General features: G+C 47.7%; 1 protein-coding gene across 6 annotated transcripts in view; it reads right to left on the minus strand.

Annotated features, from left to right (window-relative positions):
* The window catches only part of SDK1 (sidekick cell adhesion molecule 1), a 536293-nt gene that overhangs the window by 121248 nt on the left and 388237 nt on the right, over positions 1-26808 (minus strand). For all 6 annotated transcript variants that reach the window (XM_048493601.1, XM_048493596.1, XM_048493599.1 and 3 more), the window contains 5 exons: positions 25273-25388; positions 20623-20815; positions 15395-15493; positions 8388-8579; positions 7056-7177 (listed from right to left, as the gene is read on the minus strand). In XM_048493601.1, coding sequence (XP_048349558.1) covers positions 7056-7177; positions 8388-8579; positions 15395-15493; positions 20623-20815; positions 25273-25388 — 722 coding nt within the window. The remainder of the gene's footprint in view (positions 1-7055; positions 7178-8387; positions 8580-15394; positions 15494-20622; positions 20816-25272; positions 25389-26808) is intronic.

The raw sequence follows: 26808 nt of genomic DNA on the forward strand, positions 1-26808 counted from the left end.
AAATTAGGACCATGTTATCGGCAGAGAAAAGGGGTTTAAACCCTAAATGTCAGTTGGGGATGAAGGGGTTAACCCCTTCTTCCTTGGTACTGTGGGCCAGTCTGAACCGTAGCCCTAACTGGATGCTAATTCACCTTCAACAGCACTGTGAGGATCCAACCGTGGGGGCTTCCCAGCATCTCCTTCAGTCAGCTGCTGGCCCAGATACAAATTCCACGTTCCGCCCATTGAGATCCAGTGGTCTGAAGAAAGGTCGGCACTCGCAAGACCTATGTAGATCTATGATCTATAGATCTAGATCTATGTAGATCTACAGAAGCCTCCCACCATGTGCCATGAACTCACACCATACTGGAAAGGGTCTTAGAGGCCATCCAGCTCTGCCCAATTCAGACAATCTAAAACGTAAACAAAGAAGAAGAAGAAGAAGAAGAAGAAGAAGAAGAAGAAGAAGAAGAAGAAGAAGAAGAAGAAGAAGAAGAAGAAGAAGAAGAAGAAGAAGAAGAAGAAGAAGAAGAAGAAGAAGAAGAAGAAGAAGAAGAAGAAGAAGAAGAAGAAGAAGAAGAAGAAGAAGAAGAAGAAGAAGAAGAAGAAGAAGAAGAAGAAGAAGAAGAAGTTGTCCAAAAGTACTCAGAAGCACCTGCATTCCAAACACTTTGCTGAGCCAATCACTGATTTAGGCTCATTCTGTAATGAGCAAGGAGTTGGGCTAGATGACCTATATGATTCCTTCCAACTCTATGATTCTAAGTTTGAGACCCTCCTCCACCGAAGTAGCTTTCCTTGAATGGAAGGGGGTTTCTCTCAAGTGGAAGAGCCACTGTAGCTGGAAGAAGGCTTTTCAGCCTGGAGGAAGCATCACACTTGGCAGAAGAGATTGAAAGGTCGCCACCCTAAAAGACCGCTTCTCCCCATTTTAAAGTAAACACACACTGATTTCTGCACGCAGTTCAAACCAAATGAGAAATGTGGGTCGTGTGCACATCCATATCCAAATGCAAAGTGTGACATGGGTACTACCTACTCCAGTGGTGGGATCCAAAAATTTTAATAACAGGTTCCGATGGTGGTGGGATTCAAACAGTGGCGCCGCTGCACACACGCACCTCCAGTCCCTATTGGGCAGGGAGGTTGCCTTAGTAACCCCTTCTCGGCACTCAGAAAAAATTAGTAACCACTTCTAGAGAAGTGGTGAGAACTGGTTGGATCCCACCTCTGCCTACTCCCAAGAGATTCACGCTCTTGAGAACTCAAGATGGGCAGCCCTATAATTCTCTAGCAAAACAATTGTCCAGAGACTAACAGAATTTATTGTGGTGTGAGTTTTCTAGTGTTAAACCTCATTTCATGTCGGACTCACATAAGCTTCTGAGATGCCACTAGAGACTCATATTTTGGTCTTACAAACTGTGGGACTTCTAGACTGGGACAGAAGTTCATTTTCATTTTACATGTCCGGAAATCCCCATTCCTTTTGGTGTAACGTCTTGCCCTTCAGATAGATGTTATGACAGCTTAAAAGGCACTGCATGCTGTTATCGAAAGGAAAAAAAACCAGAGGCCAGTTGTGATTCTGTCTAATGATCCACAGTAAAAGCTTTCCGTTTGCAAACTCCCTGGCTGCCTCCAACCGCACTGCAGACAGATGGTTTAGAATGACAAAGGAAAAACCCAAATCCAAAACCAGGCTCTTACAAACTGAAAGTGTAGCAACGTCTGAAACAGAAAGGGGCTGCTTGGTGTGAAGACGCATCTCGACAACAAAGGATCCTTCCCTAGATTAAAAAGACAAACAAACCCAAACGTTTTGCTCTTAAAACACGCTGCTGGGAAAATTAAGGGGAGGGCCAGAAATACTAAATGTGATTGTTGCAACGGCTGCAACACCAGTCCCACAAAACATAGTCAAAGTCTAAATCGTTATCCAGTATGATGAGCCAACGTGAAGATACCTTTTTAGGCATATTTGTATTTCATTTTCTAAGAGCCGCCACCACCCCTTTAAGCGAAGCATGGAGGAAATCAGAATCTGTTGCTGATACAAAAACTTCATAAGTGCAACAGGGGGCAGGTTTGATCAGCTCAGAAGCAGAGAAAAATGTTCCTGGGGGTTGGAAGATGAACCACTCCACCAATTTTAACGTGAGTAGATTCCCAACCTTCTGGGTTATGTAACTTCTCCTTGGAAATCCATTGGTGACTTTGTAGCATTTCCCCTTATTCTTTGCCAAGCCCTGAACAAAGCATGAGAAAAGAAAGAGAAGGGGAGGAAAGCCACAATTCTGCTCAAAGTTGATCTGCTAACCATGGTTAGACTCCAGGGACAACTGGTGAGCTTGTGTACTCCTTCACCCCTCCCCAGTCTCACAACAACAACACAAATTGTACATAGTCCTCTTTTAATTCTTAGAACTAACTATGGTTCGCTTTTTTTTAAAAAAAATCCCAATTAGAACCATGGTTAGGAGTTGGCTAGCGATACTGTCGTTTGAGCTCGCCATTGTTAAGAAAAATACCAGTAAGAGCACACCATGAACTATGGTAATCTCGAAAAAATGAAAGGGATGAGAGAAATGTATGAGAGAAAATGAGACACAAATACACAAGAATATATGAATGTGAGTGGTTTTTCTCATCTTCTAATCAGGTTGCCTTTAATTGCATGGTGTCCCTGACCCATTTTCTAAACCTCTGTCATGTTTTTCGAACGAACAGTTTTGCACACAGAGAGAGTGGACAGAATTTCAGAGATCGCAGTTGTCACAATTATTCTGAGACAAGCGGGCAATTTTGCTCCGGCAATGCCTTGCCTCCCGCTGTGACAATATCACCGCAATGTGCTAGGGCACGGACACTGTCCACAAAACACTCATCTAGATGAAGGTTCAATGCAACCTCACAGGTGTCCCTCAAAACAAAACAAACAGCTTGGAACGGTTCCATTACCGGGCAGATAATCCACAGTTGGCGTATGAAATCCCACCTTTCACCTTAAAACCAGCATTTCCTTGATGAAAACTCTGCAGGTGGAGAGGAAGCAGGATAGCTTTGCCTGACAGGAGAATAAACAAGGGGCGGTCGTTTCCTCTTAGACGGAGTGACAGAAACAAAGGGGGCCATTTTGAACATTGATGGAGAAGAGTATTTCTCCAAGGCCTGCTCAAAGAGTCCGGGTGGGAAAACTCTGGAGGACTGCAGCACAGCCCTGTTTAGGTACATGAATGATGGGCAGACTATTGTGAAAAGGCAATTCACCCCATACTACCCCCTTACGGCCTATAATTTAATCGCGTCCCCCCCCCCCCCAGACATCCTGTTTAGCATGGAAACTCATGTAATAGAATCTAAAACCCGATTTCTCCACCAAGGACGAGATAAATTCCTCAGTGAGCTGGTCTTCAAATGCAATGCCTTTGTAATTTATGTCCTGGCTTTTCCTCCCCTTCTGAATGCATACAAAGATCGGTGTGAATTATTTAAAGGAGGAGACCTCCACATATATATTATGCAATATCCGAGGAGCTGAACAAGAAAGACGTCCGTTTATACCACCATTTCCTTTACTGCTTTGTAAGGAAAAGAGAAAGAAAATATAAAAACCTAAGAGAACAGGAACTTAAAAAAGCACAGAAAGTCATTTTTCCATCTCTTCTACCGTTTTATGGGCTTGACTGGGATTTTTCTCCCCTCCAGCAAACCCCGTACTTCAACTATGCCTGGAGCCACATTAAAACTGGTGGACTTCTTGAAGCTTGCCTGATCTGGAGGAACCCACAATATAATTAGGCCTCTTTTAACAGATGTTTGATATACAGGTGGCCTTTTTCGTCATCAGAGATGGACAGCTGCACCTGTTAAATTCCTGCCTGTCATGAAACGGAAAAGCTCGTAGCAAGGAAAAAAGGAGAATGGACTCTATGGTGTTGCGTCACACTGAGGTCCCGTCGCTCAACAAACACTTCCCTTCCCAGAGCCCGCCCCATAGATCTACAGGAATCTCCCAAACCAGAGCCGGCGACCCTAAGAGAGAGAAAGACAGTCCTTGTAAAAAGGATGAAAAAAGGGCCTTTGAATGCTTCATCCATTCGTGCTTAGATGCATATGGTCTGTTACTTTCTTGGCGTCGTATTTTTGGGCTAGAGACCTTGTCACTTTCTGTATACCATCACTAGGGTGGCTGAAGAAGACCAAGGGTTGAAAGTGTTGAACTCACCCTGGGTGACACTACCGCTAAGTGCTGTTCCACTGACTGATGACTGTATGTGGCCCATCTCCTGAAATGGAATCCAACTGAACATCTGACACTTGGAATCTTTCCAACTTGTGCTACTTGGATTTTCACTAAAGGGAGATCATTTATACAGAGACTTGTAGGGCCAAATGTATATTTTGGGATCCCTCTTCTGTTTGTAATGTGTTATCTGTGCTTTGTATTTTTCTTTATTGTTGGTAATTGGGTTATTTGATACATACTTTCTAATCATTTCTATAAAAGGTATAGTTTTAATCATTTCTATTAAAGGTGTAGCTGTTCTTTGAGCCAGACAGAGGTTTTCTTTTGTAGTAAAGTTTGCTTCATCCCCGTGCTCTCCCACTGGAGGGGAGAAAAAGGGGAGCTGCCTTTTGCATAAGATAGTGAAGGCAGCCCACATAAAAGACAGTTATTGTTCCAAATGTGAAACGACGGAGCCGCTGATCCTTGTGGCCCAGATTGGTTAGAGCAAGAAGAGAGGAACGGCTAACAAACCAGGTGTAACTAAAAGAAATCACTTTTAGCAGCGGTGCCAATCTGTGTCAAACAGCAAGGGCAGATCCGAAAGCAGTGTGTTGGCAAATGAATGTCTTGTCACCTCCAAAGCGAGGAGGTCAACCATCTCTACCAAATCAGTCTCACCTTTGTCTTTTTTTTGTACAGCCAGCGTGGTGTAGTGGTTAAGAGCAGGTGCACTCTAATCTGGGGAACAGGGTTTGATTCCCTGCTCTGCCACTTGAGCTGTGGAGTCTTATCTGGTGAACCAGATTAGCTTGTGCACTCCAACACATGCCAGCTGGCTGACTGTGGGCGAGTCACAGTTCTTCAGAGCTCTCTCAGCCCCACCCACCTCACAGGGTGTTTGTTGTGGGGGGTGGGAGGAAGGGAAAGGAGATTGTAAGCCCCTTTGAGTCTCCTACAGGAGAGAAGGGGGGATATAAATCCAGACTCTTCCTCTACTTCTTCTTCTACATGCTGGCAGGAGTTTTTTGGGGCTTACTTAGAGAAATATGGAGCTGGCTTCCATTAGCATATTGATGACACCAAATCGCAGAACTCTGGCTGACCTCATTCAGTGGCCTGATTTAAATATTAGAGAGCAAAGACGGCAGCCCTGACCCCACGATGCTCCATGTGTCAGGTCCCAGACAGATGACTCAGCATTTCTGCTTCTGTGAGGATGAATTTTTTTAAATGCAGCTGAGCCATGAAATTCAGCTGTTCTGGAATCATCAGCATTTCCCCTCTAAATGATTAATAAAACTGAAGACAAGCCTCACACTTTTGTGTGTAATGGCTGCATTGTCTTAGTGAGGATATGTCAGCCAGGTCTCGGAACGTCTATCCAGTGGTGGGATCCAAAAATTTTAGTAACAGGTTCCCATGGTGGTGGGATTCAAACTGTGGCGTAGCGCCAATGGGGCTGGGCGGGGCACGACGGGGGCGTTGCCGGGCATTCCGGGGCAAGGCATTCCTGGCCGGGGCTGTGGCAAAGACGCAGCCGCTGCACTGGTCCTTGGGCAGGAAACGAATGCACGCAGGCACAGGCTGCCATGCATGCCGGTGCACCTCCTGCTAGACTGCTTCAAGTTCTGCACACTACTGCTGAGAGGAGGGGCGTAACTAAGGCAAAAATCACGTGGCAAAATCACCAATTAGTAACCCCCTCTCGGCACACACAAATAATTAGTAACCTACTCTCGGGAACCTGTGAGAACCTGCTGGATCCCACCTCTGTGTGTATCCGAGCTGGATCCCACCTCTGCGTGTATCCGAACCTGCTGGATCCCACCTCTGCGTGTATCTGAACCTGCTGGATCCCACCTCTGCGTGTATCTGAGCAGATCTATGAGTTCACTTGCCAACAGCACTCATGGGGTACATTTGCTCAAACCCCCTCCATGCAGAGGCATACAACATAGAGCATGCAACATGTCAGAACCTGCAAGATTCGCCACATATGCAACTGAAAGTACAAACAGGCGGCAAATAAATGGCCATCCAGCAACATCGAACAGCCAAATTCTGGCTGCTTGATGACCCAGGGGTTCAGGTAGATGGGCAGCTCACCTATGATGGAACAGTTCAGGTGCACTGCGCTGTGTAATTGCAGATTATTTGCCTGTAGCAGCTATATGTTGCCTGGTCTCTCCCACTGCCTCCAATTGTTAAAGGGCACAAAATTCAAAGCAACGAACATTTGAGATTTTGGGGCTGTCTCTGTGTGCTTTCCGAGAGCTTCGCTAAGTGCCTTGGGTGATTAATCTTGCCATCGCTACACAACAGCTGCTGCTGGCTGCGCAGGTGGGCAATCTCGGTTACCCCTCCCTTTATCAGAACCTGTAAGGGTGTGTTACTCTGGTCATCAAACGAGACTCAAGAAGATTTCAAGAGCTTATTTGGAACCGTGTCAAGGCTCAGATAGCCGAAACTAAAGTTTGGCTCTTTGGCCTCTGGTACATACAGAAAGGTTCAGCCCATAATCCCCCCACCCTTGCATTCCCATAATATCAGCATTTGAAAGGACGATGGGAATAGTGGCATTGTTTAGGACAGACAGTTCACTCCCTTGAAGAAGGCAGATAAGAATGAACAAGGAGGGGAGGCAATGACAATGGAAACAGCCATCTGTGGCCTTGGAGCGGACGTGCTAGCTGCCAGGCCGAGAATGGCACAGGCCTGACAGAACCCCAAGTTGCATCATTGATAGAAAAATTAAAGGTTCATGCTTTAAAGTCTTAGGATCAAGCTTCATTAGCCTCATCCCATCCACTGAGATCCTACTGGTTAAACTTCGGCTCACCTGGCCCTCCACTATCCACTTGGAGACTGATGTTTTCCCATCGTACCCAGGCCGGAACTGAAGCGTGGCAGAGCGAGGGCTGATGTTGGAGATGACTAAATTGGATGGCATGCCAGGAAGCTCTGCAAGAGACAAAGATAAAGAATGCTCAGTCAGAGTGCAAACGCACAGCCTAACGCTTCAACGACATGTGCAACCCCATTATTTTTTGTTTACAGATTGAACCATTGAACTGTAATGGCTATCAAAAAGCTGCCTCGATATCTTGGGAGAGGGCGCTTCAGAAATGGCAGATGCAGGCTGCTGGGTAGAAACTTGGACTACAAAATAAACCCATATAATTTTAATGACAAAAATCTAATGAATTATGCTCTCTGCATGTGAGGAAATGCCATAGAGGCATAATGCAGGAGAATGAAAGGTGAGGAGGAGGAGGGGTTTGGATTTATACCCCACCTTTCTCAGATTCAGAAACCTTTATTAGGCATATGACCTTTCTCTCCCATAAGGAGACACAAGGTGGCTTACACCTTCCTTCCTCTCCCCACAACAGACCCCTTGTGAGGTAGTGGGGCTGAGAGAGTTCAGAGGGAACTGTGATTGGCTCAAGGTCACTCAGTAGGAATGTAGGAGTGTGGAAACACATCAGCCTCTGCCACTCAGGTGGAGGAATGGGGAATCAAACCCAGTTCTCCAGGTTAGAATCCACCTGCCCTTAACCACTACACCATGCTGGCTCTCTCTCTCTTGAGATGACTGGCATCTCCTCTGGGGTCTGAACCACCATTAATCAGGTCCAAAGCAAACATCTGTGGTGCGGCAGGCCCAGAGGTGACAGCTTTACCCTGCTTGGATTGACAGATATTTTGACCTGAGCCCTGGTCATCATGTGGTCTTAAGTTCTTTCTAAAGTGTGAGGGGGAGAGGGGAGGACATAGATGACCCTGGCCAGGCTCCCTCTTTCTAGCTTGCTAGAGTCCAGAGCCCCTGCTCTTGAGACATTCATATAAACCTGAGCACAACGCCCTCCCGCACCGTGGTACCGTGCAATGAATCACGTCACTGTTAATGGTGGAAACGTCCTATCATTATGAGTAGTCACGATCTCCCATGAATCCATGCTGTGCACACACCACACGTACATTCAACCCATCGCAAGTGCAAATTAAATACCTCTGTAAACCAACCACCTTGCTTCAATTTGCCTAATTCTCTTCCAGGCACTTAGCCGGCATGATTCCAAACAGCCCCCTCGGCGTTGTGCATAAAAATTCATTACAAACCCCTCGCCCATATTCCTCAGGCTGTTGGAAGCGCCAGGGGCTGACTAACCTGGGGGGACGCCCGATGAGATGGTGGATGAAGTGACGGCGCCGGTCCCTTTCGCAGTCATGGCTGCCACCTCGATCGTGTAGGTGGTGAGCGATGACAAGCCCGTAATTTTGTACTCGAGGGTTGTGTTGGTGAGAGCGCGAGCGAGGCGAGATGCATTCCTGCCGTATACCTCCCAGGAGATTTGGTAACCTGGAAATAAAATATGACAAAGAAATCAAGCAGCTGTTATTAGCGGCGCTTCCTGAGGATGCTCTCTGTGCAGACGCCAACATCTGTCACGAGGAAGCCACTCAGACTTGGGCAAGCAACCTCCAGAGTCATTAACTACCCTTCAAGGAGAAACGCGCTTCCCCGGAAGGATGTTATCTGATCATTAATCGGATGCCCACCGATGCAGAGGAGATAACAGAATCCCATCCCGCGGGGAGTCTGGCTCTCTAGTCTGCCGTGCAGGGTCTACAGCACCTTCATCCCTCTTCGTGACTGCATTAGGGCCCTGAGTTTTCCGCCTTAAAAGCCTTTTCTAGCATCAAGGAAATCCTTTCCAGCTTTGTCATCGTTCTGCTTCTAGTGAGAGTTCAGGCTTGATTTGATCTATGGAGGAGAAGTCGATCTATGACTGCCAATCTTGATCCTCCTTGAGCTGAGATTGCAAAGGCCTTAGCAGACCAGGTGCTCAGGGGGAGCAACAGCAGCAGAAGGCCACTGCTTTCACATCCTGCCTGTGAGCTCCCCAAAGCATCTGGTGGGCCACTGCAAGTAGCAGAGTGCTGGACTAGATGGACTCTGGTCTGATCCAGAAGACTCTTATGTTCTAGAACCGAATAATTTGGCTTTTTGGTGGTCCCCGGTACCCACAAAACTCTCCTCGAACACCTCATTTCAAAGAAATCTATTTACTTCCTGTTAGCTTAGCCACGTTGTGGGTAAGTATGGGCGGGGGGGGAAGAGTCGCCCTACGTTGCACTTGCTGATCCACTGCATTGTCTGTTGGCAAAAGCAAGGGATGAAGCCTGCAAATAATCTCCCTCCAATTATGATTGTGCCTTTAGGGCACAAAGTCTATGGAAACTGAACCAAGTCAAGACACTAGGCAAAGGGTGGGGAGTCTGGTTGCCAACTCCTGGTTGGGAAACCCCTGGAAATTTGGCTAGGGATCTAGCGGATCTAGGGATGAGACTTCAGTAGGATACAACACCAAAGCATCATTTTCCCCAGGGGAACCGATCTTTGAATCCTGGAGATCAGCTGTAACTCCGGGAGATCTTTAAGGTCCCACCTGGCAAACCTTAGCAGGGAGATCTCACAGCCAAAACTTCTTAGAAAACTGTTTGAGGAACAAGAGGATCTGTGTTCTTATATGAGAGATTCTACTGCAGAAATGTAACGGTGAGAAAAACGTCCCGACGAAACGCTAATCAGCTCAGAGGACGACGCGGAGGATTCTTACAGAACAAGGTGGAGGAAGATATCTCTGTTCTCTGCGGGAGCCCTTACGCATGCTTTTAAGCCGATGAACTGTTCTGTGATCTTTTCGGAAACTTTGTGCAGCAAATCTGTCCTCCTAATCGGCACCACACCTGTCCCTCCGCCCCACGAAAGAGAGTCTGTGTGTGTGTGTGTGTGTGTGTGTGTGTGTGTGTGTGTGTGTGTGTGTGTGTGTGTGTGTGTGTGTGTGTGTGTGTGTGTGTGTGTGTGTGTGTGTTTTGAGGGGGTTGTTGTTTATCCACTGTTGCTTCTGATTTTACTTGTTCTCTACCCTTCCTCCTCTGAACCCCTGGTGCTAACTTTATTCCCTTTGGAGCACACGGACCTTTCTTGTGACTTGTCTGCAGAGATTGCTGGGGAAAAAAAACTTTGCTTGATTACCACTAAATAGGATGAGGGCAAGAAAGCACATGATGTTCTTAAAGCCATATGAATCAAAGATGATTCGGTACTGACAAACCCCTTCTGCTAACCCGGCTGGGGGTGACCATGCTCTTTTCAGGGACAAGAAATGAAGCTAATTTCTCTGAATAATGGCATTGTGCCAGTTCAGATGCTGAGACCCCAAATAGAAAAGAAAGTAACTGAAACAATCTTTAACGACACAAATGCTATCCAGGAGAGTTAAAGGCTGTGTGTGCTCACCAGAACCTGTGTGTCTTTCCTAGGGTTTTTTTTTTTTAGCTAAAACCCAGGAATTGGACCACTGTTTCCATGAGTCTTCTCTGATAATGCTCTCCTGATGGGTACTGTGACACAGCAAGAACCATACCTATAGACTTGCTTTAGATTCCATCAGAAATCCTTGGGACAATAATCCTGGGTTGAATTCAGCCTGGGAATTCATTAGCCGCTCTTTTGTCTCAGTGTCCGCCCTCACCCCTCGTCACAATTCAAAGCCGCAGCGTTGAGCGCAAGACTTCTTTCCGGTAAGTAATCCCTCCCACCCCCCACAAGTTCAATCACTTGCATTCTCCCAAGCTCTGCGGGATCGAGGGGAATCTGCTTGATGGACAGACAGACTCCCCTTGATGCGCACAGGAGGGCCGGTGTATAACAGAAACTATCAAGCCAGCACACCTGGGCTGCGAACATCACACAAAAAACAAGGCCAAATAGGCTTTGTTCTCCATGGTACAGTTCATAAAGCACAGCGGCTTGTTAGACTCTTTCTCAAGACGGACACCCAGAGGTGAATAAACTCAATCTTAATCCAGACAAAACAGAGGTGATGCTGAAAGGAGGCATTGGAGCTGCTGTGTTCGCCTGTTCTAGAAGTACAAGGCAGAGGGAGCAACTCACACCTTTGCTTTATGTATCGCCCTTAATTGGGATGTTCTCAGGCACAGAAACACACGAAGCTGTGTTTCTCAACTGCCAGGAGTCTCAAAGGGGCTTACAAACCCCTTTCCCTTCCTCTCCCCATAACAGACACCCTGAGAGGTGGGTGGGGCGAAGAGAGTTCGGAAAGAACTGGCACCGGCTCAAGGTCACCCGGCAGGCTTCAGGTGGAGGAGCTGATGCTTCCGTCCAAGATGGTCAACCCTGTTTTGTAACAGTGGATGTGGGCTTCAGCTTGTCAGACAAAGTGGCCCCCAGCAGTCCATCCAACACCTGTAAAGTAACCTGCTTGAAAGGAGCTGCATCAAAGCAGGTTTACAAAGATCAAAGGAGCAGCAGTGGCATAGTGGTTAAGAGCAGGTGTACTCTAATCTGGAGGAACCAGGTTTGATTCCCCACTCTGCTGCCTGAGCTGTGGAGGCTTATCTGGGGAATTCAGTTTAGCTTGTGCACTCCAACACATGCCAGCTGGGTGACCGTGGGCTAGTCCCAGTTCTTTGGGGCTCTCTCAGCCCCACCTACTTCACAGTGTGTTTGTTGTGAGGGGGGGGGGGAAGGGAAAGGAGATTGTAAGCCCCTTTGAGTCTCCTGTAGGAGAGAAAGGGGGGATATAAATCCAACTCTTCTTCTTCAAACAGATGGACTGTTCTGCCAGCGGAAGAAGCTGGGATGCCCAGGCGAGGGGGTTAGGCAGGGAAGCTTGGAGACATATGGCAGGTATAAAACAAATGCCTTGGACTGATAAAAAAACCCACAAAGTGCACCAGGTGAGTATTTGGGGGAACAGAAGAGGATTTCTCTGCCTCAGACTGAAGCCAGCAGAAGAGAGAGGCCCTTCCAAAGATTAGCACCTCCTTCGTCTCCATAAGCCGCAGCCTAACTGAAACTAATGACCAGAAGAGTTTCAGAAATAATTTTCTGTTGATCAGGAGTAAATTCCGTAGGAGGGAGCAGCACATCCAATCACAAACTGTCCCTCCGCATGCAAGCCTTCATAAATCAGAGTTTACCGAAGGAGAGAGGAAGACGCTGAAATTTACAACAAGAGGGACGGGCAATTTACCAAAGCTGGCCGGCTTCCTCCTAATGCCCTCTGCGCTTTCGCTCTCATTCCGTGCGCCAGAATTAAAAACCAAGCCACAGTAAATGACATCTGCGTGCAGAAGTGATGAAGTGGGAGCCCTCCAGAGCGCTCTTTCAGATTTCAAAGCAGAGTTGGAGAAGCCACTGGACCTTTCCAACGAAACGAATGATTTAGCCACCTCACCAGCCCTGCACACCATGTTCACTGGAAATGGGGAACTTTTTCTTCCTTATAAACCTCTCCCAACCTGTCTTTAGCTTTGTATTTCTTCATTAATAACAGGGATCTTTGGCTTTCCCTTCTAACGTTATTGGGAATGGGTACAAAAGCAGCTGTCCCATCACACGCGCAAGTCAGCTTTGTACTACATCAGGCCATTGGTCCATCAAGGTTGGGGGTGTCTACTGAGATTAGCAGCAGTTTGGCTGGGTTTTAAATAGAGCTCTGCAACTTATTCACTTATTCAGCATGGCGAAGTGGTTAAGAGCAGGTGGATTCTAATCTGAAGAACCGTGTTTGATTCCCTACTCTACCTGAGTGGCAGAGGTTTATCTGGTGAACCAGATGTGTTTCTGCACTCCTACATTCCTGTTGGGTGGCCTTGGGCTAGTCACAGTTCTTCGGAACTCTCTCAGCCCCCCCTACCTCACAAGGTGTCTGTTGTGGGGAGAGGAAGGGAAAGGAGCTTGTAAATCACCTTGAGCCTCCTTACAGGAGAGAAAGGTGGGATATAAATCCAAACAACAACAACAACAACAACTCCTCCTCCTCCTTCTCTGTTTGTGATGCGTTGTGTGTGGCACAATGCCACCACACCTGTCCAGGGTGCATGCTTCACCTTCTTGGAACAATTTTTTCCTGTCCTTTCTTGGTAATCTGTATTCCACTTTAACAAATGTCTGATTTGGTACCAGTTTCAATTCCTGGTGCTCTTTGCTGCTTGTGCCCAGAGATTCTTCTCCTCAGTGGAAGAAACAGACTCAGCGCAGAAAGCGTACACATGCTCTACAAACCTCTCCGACAATTACCCAGGCTGTCTTTTGCCCTGAAGAAGTGGCAGAAATAGCCATTTTTCCGCACATTACCAGTGACAGAAGAATGCATGGCTTACATTTCAAAGGGCACAGAAGTCATGTAGATAAATAGCAGGCCCGAGGCGCGTTCATCAGTGAGAGCCCAGCGCACAATTTGTGCCACTAACAGCTAAAGAAAGTCAGCTCCTTTGTCAATCGCACTAAATATGAGAATGGAACTTGGTCAACAGAGAACTGATGTGGTCAAGGCTTCTGCTCCATTCCATCCCATTGCAAAAAGTCTGCTAAGCTGAACAGGACTGCCTTCCTGCAGACAGGTACGTTCCACCAAAGCCTGTGCTCGAGGCCCTTTTGGTTGTAGCTCCCAACCAGTGAAACAGCTGACCAGAGGTAGTTACAAAAGCCCCCATGCTTCTGTTCTTTCGTTCACTGTGACTTGGAACTTCCACCCCGCATATTGGAAGAGCATGAGACACATTTCCCCATACTATGTGAACATGAAATTCTTCAGCTTGGAGAAGTGTGGGAACACAAACCCTCTGAATTTGCATATCAGATTTCTGATCAGATGAGCTGAAGTTGAAAAATATACTTGTTGTTCTGTTCACACAAAATGGCAAATAGGTGCACTGAGAATAAGAGTTTGGATTTATATTCCCCCTTTCTCTCCTGTAAGGAGACTCAAAGGGGCTTACAGTCTCCTTTCCCTCCCCGCCTCCCCCCCACAACAAACACCCTGTGAAATGGGTGGGGCTGAGAGAGCTGTGACTAGCCCAAGGTCACCTAGCTGGCGTGTGTTGGAGTGCACAAGCTAATCCAGTTCCCCAGATAAACCTCCACAGCTCAAGTGGCAGAGCAGGGAATCAAACCTGGTTCCCCAGATTAGAGTGCACCTGCTCTTAACCACTACATCACGCTGGCTCTAAGAAGATTCCACGCAGTACACTCTCTTGGCACGAAAACCAGGTCTGCCAAAATCTGAACAACTGAGAAGGGCCTTTATAAAAGAGAGCTTTCTACCCTGACTTGGATTGCCTGGGGCAGCCCAATCTCGTTATCTGTCGGAAGTGAAGCAGGGCCAGCCCTGATTAGTGCTCAGGTAGCGTCACCAAAGAAGTCCAGGGTGGCTAAGCAGAGGCAGGAATGACAAACTACCTCTAAACACCTCTTGCCTTGAGAACACTATGACCCTAAGCTGGGTGCAACCTGATAGCAGGGTCCATCACCACCAAGAGGCATGTTATAAATTAGGGTTCTTATCTCACTACAGATGCTAATTTTCTGCCCTCAAGCTGATCACACCTTTGCATTCTTTACAAGCATTTTTTTACCACACCCCTCCCACCTTCTGACTGGGATATAAAAGCTTAGGGCTTCATCCCTCCTCGCATTTGATGAAGGGAGCTTTGACAGCCAAAAGCTTATGCCCTGAAAATCTAAGGTGCTACTGGACTTGAATCTAACTGTCCCACTGCGGACCAACGCAGCTGCTCTCTGACGTTATAAACTTGGTGGTTGTTCACTTCATTTTCAATATCGTTTTGATGTGATTTATTGGTTCTGGATATTTAACTGAGATCTGCCTTGAGTCTTCCAGAGAAAGGCAAAACCATAAACGCTGCCAACAGTAAATTTCCACCTGAATTGTAACTACCACGAGGTCCTGGGGCTATTGATATAATGCCCTACTGGCTATCCAACCATTGAAGGACGCAGAAAAACAGAACGGGGCAGCATGTGGCTTAACAAGCTTTGAGAGTCAGTGGGAAGCGGATTTCTTCTTTTGTAGCAGGTGTACCTGCATGATTGTCAGGTGGAAGTAATTGGATCTGTGCCTTCTCTAGGGCCTTGGTGTTGACTTTTCAGTTACTGGGGGGGAAATGGTAGCAGCGTGCCCAGGGTCTCAGTCGGAGGTTCCTCAGAAAAGCTGTCCATATTGATGGCTGCAGCGTGATGTATGCCTCCCCTCCCCTCTCATCCCCAAGACCACTGTCTTCTTCTGATGTTTCCCCCCTTCCCCAGAAGGGCCTTCATAGCAGCTCGTTGCTGGTACTTGCCTGTAATGATGCCATTTTTCTCCACAGGTTCTTGCCAGCTGACCTTGAGCGAAGTGTCCAGAATCTCCGTGAAGCTTAAGTGCCCCACGGCTCCCGGCCCTGGCAACAGCAAAAGGGAAAATCTATTAACAGGGGGAGCTGCACCGCCGCCCCTCCCCATTTAGCTCAGATCCAATTAAGGCAGCAGCTTCTAAAACGAAAGAATAAAACACCCAGCCTGGGCCGGCAGAGAGCCGCAGGAGAAGGAAAATGGGCCCTTCTAGTTATCACCCGGGTGAATTATATCTGGCCCCATTCTCATTCCAGAGAATCACAGCACTGAAGAGAGTGGCCAGAGCTGAATAGCTCACTCTTGTTCCCGATATTTTCTCTTGATGCAATGTAATGGAAACAGGCAGCCCGGCTGCATCCCTACAAGCGACAGCTTTTGCCCAGGTCTCCGAAGAGCCTAATTTGTCTCATGTCCACCCTGGCACTGCGTGACTTTGGCCGGGACCTTTACAGTTTCACAAGGGCAAACCCAAGGGCAAGACTGTCACCGCTCGGCCTGGAATCAACTCTTTCCAGGCGGCTATTTCAAACATGCTCGTTCTCAAAGCAGCGATTCCTCAGCAAATGCATGCAACTAGGTGGAACTCCTGGAGGGATTTTTATGGCTGGAACTCAACAGCTCTTAAAACAGCATTCCCTGGTGGGCAATGAAACAGCGTAAAACAGAACGACTGTCAAAAAACGTGCGGTCTTCCTTCAATTCTGATCTTCGAGGAAGGAACCAGGGCTGATTTATAATCTCACTCGCTAGCCTCTCTTTAACATATAGAAAAAAAGTGCGTTTGGAGTCTATAGTCACCCTGCCCCTGTTCCCAGGATCCCTGCTGGAGTGAGCTGTCCTCCAGCACCCCCCTGCTCACCCCAGCTGCCAATCCATATTCTCTTTCTTGCCCACTTTCATCTAGCCTCTAATTCCCCTCCAGCAATGGAGAAGGAAAACTGCCAACAGGCCGGTCGCAGCCAACTGGCAACGCTGCACATGGAATGCAGGGCAAACGACGGAACCGAGGTTTTCCAGCATCCAGGAAATCGAAATACTATGCAAAGAAAAACCCCAGTTCGAGACACGATCTGTGAAGTGCAAGAGTTAAGTTCAAGTTAATTGTACGTGTGTGTAGGGGGGAGGGGACTCGCTTTAAACCAGATGCTTGATTACAGCCATTGTCTGAACGGAATAAAATGCAGGCTGTTTATTTTTCTGGGTGTTGAGGCCAGAATCTGTGTTTCATCTAGAAACAGTGATCTGAAAAACATTCAGTTGAGAGTCAGCTGGCTTCTGCAGGGTCATCCAGCCGTGGCTGAAGGAAAGAGTCCAGCTGTACCCCACATCATGATGCCCACTAGCCAGGGCAGATCAGTAATATTTCCTATCAGCCCTGTTGTCAGGCTTGCTGGCAGCTCTGAGCAAACGGGAAAGTGCTGTGGCAGTTCCTTTGCTTGCAGAAGCTGTACAGGAGTCCACAGGGGTACCATGAAGACTCGTGAAATTTATTCCAAGGGAACCTTTGGTGCCAAGCTGGCTGCATCTACTGAGTCTGGGACAAAATCAATCAGGGCCCACGGACTCCCACTTTATGTTGTGGCAGGACAAGAAGCAGAAGCAGAAGAGGAGGAGGAGTTTGGTTTGTAAGGAGATTCAAAGGGGCTTAAAATCTCCTCTCCCTTCCCTCCTCACAACAAACACCCAGTGAGGTGGGTGGGGCTGAGAGAGCTCCAAAGAACTGTGACTAGCCCAAGGTCACCCAGCTGGCATGTGTTGGAGTACACAAGCTAATCTAGTTCACCAGATAAGCCTCCACAGCTCAAGTGGCAGAGCGAGGGATCAAACCGGTTCTCCAGATTAGAGTGCACCTGCACTTAACTACCACACTATGCTGGCTCCCCAGACTTTTCACCTTGTCATGCCCAACCTGAGCTCAACAAATACCAGGCATGGCACAGGTGTGATGGGCAGAGGGCAAGGTGGAAGGAAGGGGGGAATTACCTGTACTCCATTCCTTATTCTTTGGGGGAGGGTTGCTTCCTTCCCTGGCTAGGGAGAGTCACCAAGCACCTTCATCCTTGGGCTCTCCGCTCAAGTTATTCCCAGGTATGCCAGCTTCCTATTGCCTTTCCCTGGATGATACATAAGACTTCACTGCCATGCGTGTCCTAGGACGAGCCTTCCTCTTGGTGGTGGGCATTAGAGGAGGGTAAGAACTGTTTTGCCGCTTCTCACTTCTCTGATCTTGAGATGTTCTTGTTCCCCTGGATTTTTGGCAGGGGAGGGAGCGGAAGACAGATCGCCCCTGAATTCACACCCTAGGCAAATTTTCCAGCCAATCAAATTGCAATTTTCTCTTGAAATTCCAGAACACCCATGCCCATTTATCAGGCGTCGGAGACAGGCTCTCTCTCTCTCTCTCTTCACACATTACAGCTCAAATTGTGCTTATTTACTACCAGTGATTTTGTCACGGCAGAATCTCTGGCTCACTCTCTCTCTCAAGCAAGACAAAAGTGTGGGGGAAAGACTCAAGAAAGATTACAATAATTTTCATTTCAATATTTGCACCTTTTCCTTCCTAACGGAGACGGCTGTCAGGTACAATAATAGAATCACGCTCTGAAAAGCCTGCCTCAAATGCCAACATTCTTGTGCTTTTCTGTCATTGGTCTGACGGCTGGCAAGTTGGCAAGGAGTCGGCTGGGCCCCTGCTTGGGGGGGGGGGGGGCTGCTGCTCTGGCCCCCTTCGGCAGCAGAGCCCCAATGATCCAGCAGGGAGGAGGAGGAGGAGAAGTAGAGAAGAGTTTGGATTTATACCCCACCTTTCTCTCCTGCAAGGAGACTCAGGGGGCTTACAAGCTCCTTTCCCTTCCTCTCCCCACAACAAATACCTTGTGAGGTAGGTGGGGCTGAGAGAGTTCAGAGGGAACTGTGGCTAGCCCAAGGTCACCCAGCAGGAATGTAGACATGCAGAAACACATCTGGTTCACCTCCAATAAGCCTCCGCCACTTAGGTGGAGGAGTGAGGAATTAAACCTGGTCCTCCAGATTAGAATCCACCTGCTCTTAACCACTACACCACACTGGAGAAGCACCCTTTCCTATGCAACCCAAAATGGACACAGCGGACCTCAAGAAGTCATCCAATGTACTAGGGTTGCCAACTCCAGCTTGGCAAATTTTTGGAGATTTAAGGGCAGTGCCTAGGGAAGGTGTGTTTGAAGAGGGCCCCATAGAGAGCCCTCCAGAGGTGGGCGGTATAGGAAATAAATAAATAAATTTCATACAGTCCACTTTCTCAAACTGCTTTCATCTCCAAGGAAAGTGTCTGATCTCTGTAGTCTGGTGATGGAAGTCTGGAAGAACCCCAGGCCCCACCAGGAAGTTGGCAAGGGTGATTCTGCATGCTACAGCAACTGTGTGCCGCACAGGATTAGAACAGGACACAGCAAAGGCAGGTTGGCCTCGCCCCCTCTCCCGGGTAAGAGTGTGAGACAGCATGGAGCCACACAGTCCCCTCTTGTGACTGACAATTTCTCTCCAGTATGTCAAAAGGATATTCCCTCTCCCTTGAACTTGGGGGGTCAGGGGGGCACCTCTCCTAATGCTACATGACTGAATGCCAACAGAGACAGGATTCAGGCTGGGTCAGTGTGCGTCAAAGGAATTCTGGAAGCCCGAAATGTTTCCGCAGTACCTTATTTTAGCCACCGCCCTGTCTGCTGTTCCAGTTCAGAGTGAGCACGGTTCAGCTTAAGAAGCTTTCACAGATCTATGGCAGTTTGGACCAGGGAGGGGCTTGACAGCCACGTCCAGGTCTCTCTGCCCAGTTCTGAAGCTTCTGAGATGAACTGGAAGCAGGAGGAGCTGGCATCCCATCCAAGGTCCTCCAGCACTGCCAGACCAGGCTCTCTTTCTCCCGGAGCTGCTCTTCTCAGCCCCCAGAAATATCAATCAGTTTTCAGTAGCACTGACCCATTCACAAACTGTTAGAGCAACTGGAGGACCAGGTATACAGCTCCTGAAAACCTGCTTCCCCATAAGTTGCCCACTGCCAGGGTTAGCAGGCAGCCAGTGCTTTCCTTCTCACGCTACCACTCCCAAGGCCAATTTGTCAGCATTTGGAGTCAGGCTTCCTAAAGGCTGATGCAGTCAACACGATTCCTGCTTTGCAGGGAGAGTGACAAGCAAGTGATAGTTCTCAGGGGGCACGGAGACAGGAAATAACCATGTCAGGAAGCCGTCCCTCTCTCCTGCAGCGTCTGAGTTTTCTGCACAGCAGCAGGGGTGAGATTTTGACAGGGAAGTGGGGAATTGCAGAGTCCTTGCCTCGTACACCAAAGAAAATGATAGTTCTCTCCATCAGCCTGCGCTGCATCAGGCCAGGGGAAACGTTCCTAATGTACACTATCACGCATCAAGTATGCTATACCTTTTCCCTACTTATTTCTAAATAAGAATCTGAGAAGCAGAGGGCTGAAAATATCATTTTGGATCAAGGGCTCAGGTGGAACCAAAGCAAACAGCACTCTGTTGTCCTATTTAGTTTTGCATTCAGTGCTAAGAATTTTGAGTCCTTGGCAAGACATGTACGTTTGTGGCGCTTACAGAATGGGAGGTAGGTTGGGGGCATCTTTTACAGCGACTGGACGAGATCTCGGCTGAGCTTCGTTATTTGTTTTATTACACTTACATGCCGCCCTTCTCCTCACAGGATCAGGGTGGCTTCCAACATATTATAAGCAATAAAAACACTGCCCCCCCCCCCCCCCCCCAGTTCCAACTTTTAGTCATTTTGTGATGTCACACTATGGAGACACACACAGAAGATGAATTCCAAAGCCCTCTTTCTTGTAGATTTAGCTTGTGCAGTGGCCCTGGTTTATCAATTAATTAGCTGATTTCTAAATAATATGGTAATTCAACAGCAGTTGACACTTTTCATGAGTCCCGACTCAATTATCAGGCAAAAGTTCTGCCTAGATGGAGAAATTACTCGCAAGGACGTTTCTCTGAATGGCAAGCCCATCCCGAAATGACCCATTTTCAACCCGCAGTTAATAACCCTTTGCATTGCTTGATTGATGAGATCCGGCCTAATTAGGAACCTCATTTGGGGGCAAATAAAATCTGAACATGCTCCACAAGCCTCTCGTCGAGAAGCGGTTGCGGATGGAACGGCTCCACTTACTGTCTTCGTGAGTTTTCAGCAGCAGCGGTGGACTCCATGGCCCATCACCTGGGGTCGTGAAGCAGAGGATTGAGGTATAGTAGGCGGTGAATTTCTTCAAGCTGGTGATGTAGCCACTGTGAACGCCGTGGAAATCAGGAGTGATGGTGACCGTGGTTATTGCGTCAGGCGCATCAATTGGCCAGGCCAGGAGCTAGGAATAGGATCGAGAGCAAGAGGAAACCATTAGAGATGCCTCCCATCCACAACCCAATACGCTCCACTGCTCAGACCTGATTAGCTCAACTGCAGAAGAACAAACATTACCGGTAATTCAATTGCTGCCGCTCATGCTGTACGGACAAGACTTAACCTTGTTACTGCGTTCACCAAAAGGCTTTGCATATCACCATACGGGGATGGGCAGGGAATTTTAAAAACAGACTGATTTAAAACACAAATCAGGGGCAAATAACCAAGTGCCTCGAGCTGGAGTTAAGGATTTATACAAACATGATCGAGCGTCCCTCCTGCTTAGAGGGGAAAAGATGAATCGCAGGAGCAAAACTGGGAAAATAAAACTTTTGATCAATAAGGGGAGAAAAAGTCGTTTGGGTGTGAGAGAACAGAGACGATTTGGAGATTAGCGGCATATAGGAGAAGTACATCACAGTCTAGAGCAGTGGTTCTCAACCTGTGGGTCACGACCCCTTTGGGGGTCTAACGACCCTTTCACAGGGGTCGCCTAAGACTCCCTGCATCAGTGTTCTCCATCTGTAAAATGGATAAATGTTAGGGCTGGGGGTCACCACAACATGAGGAACTGTATTAAAGGGTCACGGCATTAGGAAGGTTGAGGACCACTGGTCTAGAGTGCTCCGTTCCAAGGTAATCCTGAGAAAAAAGGCCAGGTTGAGAAGGTTAGAGGCAGGCCTTCCAAGGGCTGGGCCTGAAAGGGTAGACAGCAGAATGCCCAGCGAGACCCACAGAGCCAGCCTATGCAAAGGAACCAGGAGCAGGTCTGCAATCAGTTTGGAAGAAGGGCCCTGGCTTGCCTGCTCCACAGCTAGGGCTTCGAACTCTGGCCTGGGGAAATTACTGGAGGAACTGGGGGAGAATTTCACCTGGAATCTGTGGTATATCACAAAGTTTGCCCTCAGACATCATCATTTCCTCCAAGGAATTGTTCTCCGCAGTGGTGTATCTGCCAGAGGAACATGGGGGGACAACTAACCCTGGGGCCCCCCATTGGGTCACATGGGGGGCGCTTGCCAAAGAAAAGAGCCAGATGGGTGGGGTGGGGGCACATCCAGAGCAGGTGTTGCCCCAGGTGCCATTTTTCCCCAGTACATCACTGGATCTCTGTAATGTGAAGGTCAACAGAAATTTCAGGAGATGTTACCCAACTTTTGGTACTAAGTGTGCTGGAAGAAAGGTGGTCTAGGCCTGTTTTAAATAAATGAACGATTCTTCACGAGGTGACGTCAGGTGTGGATCTTGAGACCCCCACATCATGCAAGTCACATGTTCAAGGACTGCCATTCTGTTCATAACCTTGTCTCCTTCTTAAAAAGAGAAAGTGGGTTTGGGGTTGAGCAGACCACTGAGGTGGCCGAGGCCCCCGCTCTTTATTCAGGATCTGTGCATAAGAGTGCTCGAGCCAGGATTTCAGAGCCTGCTGCTTAATGAAGCCCAAAAGAAAGCCAAGCTCCAAATGTTCTGAAGATTTGGCAGCCTTTCCCCTCCTGGAACTGAAATCAAACAAGCCAAAAAAGAACAGCCCTTTACGTGGCTGGAAAGGCTTTTCCAATCCGCTCCCTTCATTACCTTTCATATCACAAGAGTCCTCTGCAGCTGAATGAGCCCTGCTCAATGATGTTAATTATGGTTAATTGACACTAATTGACCCTAGGAGCAGGTAAACAAGGCTCAAAGTCCTGGCCGCTTGGTGCACGTGGGCACTGGTTTTACTGCCTTCAGGCAAGCCACATGGAAAGAAGAAGAAGAGTTTGGATTTATATCCCCTCTTTCTCTCCTGTAAGGAGACACAAAGGAGCTGACAAATCTCCTTTCCCTTCCCTCCCCCCACAACAAACACCCTGTGAGGTAGGTGGGGCTGAGAGAGCTCCAAAGAAATGTGACCAGCTCAAAGTCACCCAGCTGGTGTGTTGGAGTGCACAAGCTAATCCGGTTCCCCAGATAAGTGTCCACAGCTCAAGTGGCAGAGCGGGGAGTCAAACCCGGTTCTCCAGATTAGAGTGCACCTGCTCTGAACTACTACACAGAAAAGTTCAATTTTTTCCCCAGGAGATTTGGCAAAGGGAGGGGGGGGTCTAAAAATGGCTTCAGAATTTTGCATCGGCCAGAACAGCAAACTGCAAAGTCAGTCCTAACCTCAGAAACAACTGGAACTGGAACCGTTTCCATGGGAGTGTCAGAAGGAGAGGGGAGTGAACACATGAAGAAGGTTGTAGGGACATGTGCAACTCCCCCACACCAAGTCAGAGCACCAAAGCACCTGGCTCAATACTGTCTGCTCTGACAAGCAATAGATCTCCAGAGCAGGAGCACAGAAAGGGCTTTTCTCTCCCTTTCTGCAGGCTTCCTTTTGGGTATGCCAGACTGAAAACTAGATTGAACTGGGACCTTCTGAATACACCATGACTGAGCTGTGGTTATTTTCATGTTGCCGTGATGAAGGGGAGAGATGGAAAGAATGGTGTGTGCCAACACTGTAAACCTATGCAGCGTTATTCCAATCTAGGCCCACTGATTTCAAGCAGAGTAATTTTGCATTGGCCTACAGAACAGCACGGGCATGGTTTCCTGGCACTCTGGAATCTCCTGGGACCTGTCCATAAACCTCAACAGCAGGTATCCCAAATCCAGCCATCTCCCTTGTATACATGTTCCAGATAACAAGAACCGGCTTCTTAGCCACAGTGGAGAAGGCAGGATGGGTTCTGTTCCCTGCCCTCCTTTCTCCTGGAATTGTCAAACCAACCTTGAAAGCCTCACCAGAATTCAAGCCAAAATCCAAGAAAAGAAACAGCCTCCCAATGACAAAACACGAGAAAAGGGGCTGGTTTTGCTTTTCTAAATTATATCTACCAAGTACAATGGAAGTGTCCAAATGTCAACGGCTGTGCTTTTACATATCCACGCTTTCCAAGAGTTTAGCGCGATGCAGTCCCCTAAAAGGAAGCTGAGTGCTTTTGCTGAGAGAAGAAAGAAACGCGCGATGGGAGGAACTCGGCTGGCAAGCCGAGACGCAAAATTATGACTATGTGTAATTTGTAAATCACTACGCAAATTATGCGGTGCAAGTAAATGTGGTAGAAATGTCCTTCCCACACTGCCCACATTGTACGGGGGGGGAAAAAGTCTGTAAGAGAAGTACAAACTGCAAAGCTGTTCTGTCTAAAGGAATTAAAGGAAAGGAGAGTAGGAAGTTGACAGCGAAAAACAAGGAGAACGCTACCTGTTGACAAGTATGGATCAGCCCTTGTAGGCTTTTCTGTATCCCCCCCACACACACACACACTAAAGAATACTTGGTTTAAATAGTGGAGGAGTATAAAACAAAAGCCCGACAGGAAGCTGTTTTAACTTTTATTTTTTTGAAAGGAGCCCAGTTTGAAACGAGCGTCTGAGACCCGTGATCAAAATAACAGCAGTTAGGGTATTCAGAGCCCGTCCCTTGGACTCAGTACAAGCTTCGGCTGTGCGCAAAAGCAATGGAAGAATTCCAGCCCTTTGGCTCAGGGAGGAACTGGAGCCAAAGACCTTTCCAATGGATCACAGTGGCCCTCACAGGAAACCTATGAGACAATTCTATGTTGACCAGCTGGTAAAACTATGCCAGAAATCACCTGAAGATAACCCGACTGGCTCCAAATGAGTAGCTTGGTCCAGTATGAGGAGAGAACCCAATCTTGCCAGATATTAGAAGCTAAGAAGGGTCAGCCCTGGCTGGTAGTTGGATGGGAGACCACTAAGGAAGTGAAGGGTCATGACACAGGGGCAGGCAATGCCAGACCAGCTCTGAATGTCTCTGGCCTTGAAGACCCTATAGAAGAAGAAACAGCATTTGGATTTATATCTCACCTTTCTCTCCTGTAAGGAGATTCAAAGGGGCTGACAATCTCCTTTACCTCCCCCCCCAAACAACAAACACCCTGTGAGGTGGGTGAGGCTAAGAGAGCTCTGAAGAACTGTGACTAGCCCAAGGTCACCCAGCTGGCATGTGTTGGAGTGCACAAGCGAATGAAGTTCACCAGATAAGCCTCCACAGCTCGAGTGACAGAGCGGGGAATCAAAACCGGTTCTCCAGATTAGAGCGCACCTGCTCTTAACCACCACGCCACGCTGGCTCACCATGTCAGCTGTGATTTGACAGTGCTTCCCATATCCACCAGATCTACAGAACGACATCACGCAGACATGTGAAGCCGCCTTCCACTAAGCCAGCTAATCCACTGGTGGTCCAACAACAGTATTTATCTTATTTTAGAAGCTTCCAGGGGATCACAGTTGGAGGACTTCTATACCACCTGCCCTTTAATCAGAAATGCTGGTGATTGACCCTGGGGCCATGCACATGCAATGCAGATGCCCTACTAATAAGCCACGACCCCAGTGCAAACAGCTGCACTGTGTATTCATCCATACCTTGTATCCCTGATTGATCCCGTTGATGAACTGTTGTGGAGGAGGGTTCCACAGGAACTGAATGGTGGTGGAGTTCACAGCTTCCACTTGGACATTCTGCGGCGGCGCTGTAGGCACTGCACGACCCAGTCCGGAGGACAGCAAATAAAAATCGATTGCATGTGGAGAGAAGAAACGGGAGAAAGGAGAGAAGGTCTTTAGCCATCGCTCATGTTTCACAGGGGAAAAAACAAGAGAGAGAGAGAGAGAGACCTGTGATTTATGTTCCTGATACTCAATAGTGACTTTAAAAGAAAGTTAATTTGGTTATTTCTCATTTTCTGCTGGAGATTCCTTCAATGGGCCAAGGGGGGGGGGGGATGGACCGACAGAACGGTTCCTCTACCTCATCCTTCCACAAAGGAAATTTACTCGGAGACTCGAGACAGAAGCACAGACGATGATGGGTGAATGAATCTCTCTCAATCATCTGGGATTGTAGTAGGAGCCTGCAGCTTTAGAAACGAACTCCCACAGAACAGGAGAACACTCCCCCCCCCACCACCATACCTCTCCCAGCAGACTATTGTATGGCCATACTCGAATTACTGCATATCCTTCTGTTGGCCTGCTAATACTGATGTGGTGGTGAAAAATGAATACTTCTACCCAACCGAATCCTGCAGGCTAAAGATCAGGCGTGAGCAATACCTTTTTTCTCTTAAGGGAAAAAAAAACGAGGATTGAAATTTCACCACCTCAGATGATTTACATGCTAAATGGGTGTCATCAAGTACGTGAGCTGCAATCATGCCCGGCTGCCATTTGCAAACCAAAAAAGAACATCAGCAACAATGGCAAGTAATTTTTTTAACTACTATTGGCAACTCAACATTAACGTTTCATTTATTATTATTTTTGCACTTAAAAATCAGAGACTAGGGGTGAAATCTAGTGAGTGGGAGTCTTCTACGAATGAACAGGGATTAGCCAAAACTGTGACTGTCAGATTGGGTTCCAGAATGGCCCCATTTTATCTATATTTTTGAATCGCCAACAGTATGATTCTACGAAAAATTATCCCATACCGGGCTCATGAAAAGGATGTAACTCTGCATATGATGCTGCTGAAACTTTTCCCATCCTAGTAGTTTGGTGAGGGTGGAACTCCTGCCCAACAGAACACGCCCAACAGAGCAACCATCAAAATACAAAATATTCCCACTAAATCTGTTTTGATAATGGCGCAGCATGTACCATAATGTATTTACGTAAGAGGAACTGCAAAGACAACCACTATACCTTTACGTGTAAAGCTCTCTTGGCAAGAAAGATTGTCTTCCCTACCGGTTGTTGGCAAAACGCAGAAGAGTGATATACATGCAAGAGTGCCACGACAGAAATAATTCATCTCTTTAATTTTCCCATCCCTCAACTTGATTCCTTAAGTTACAACATGTATGTGATTAATCGGCAGGTCCTTTAGAGTCCCAACAACCTTCTGCGTCTCTCGCATCCGCAATACATTCATGCATCATCTCATATCACATATAAGAG

The sequence above is a fragment of the Sphaerodactylus townsendi genome, linkage group LG04, assembly GCF_021028975.2.
Source record: "Sphaerodactylus townsendi isolate TG3544 linkage group LG04, MPM_Stown_v2.3, whole genome shotgun sequence".
In the NCBI taxonomy this organism is placed as follows: Eukaryota; Metazoa; Chordata; class Lepidosauria; order Squamata; family Sphaerodactylidae; genus Sphaerodactylus; species Sphaerodactylus townsendi.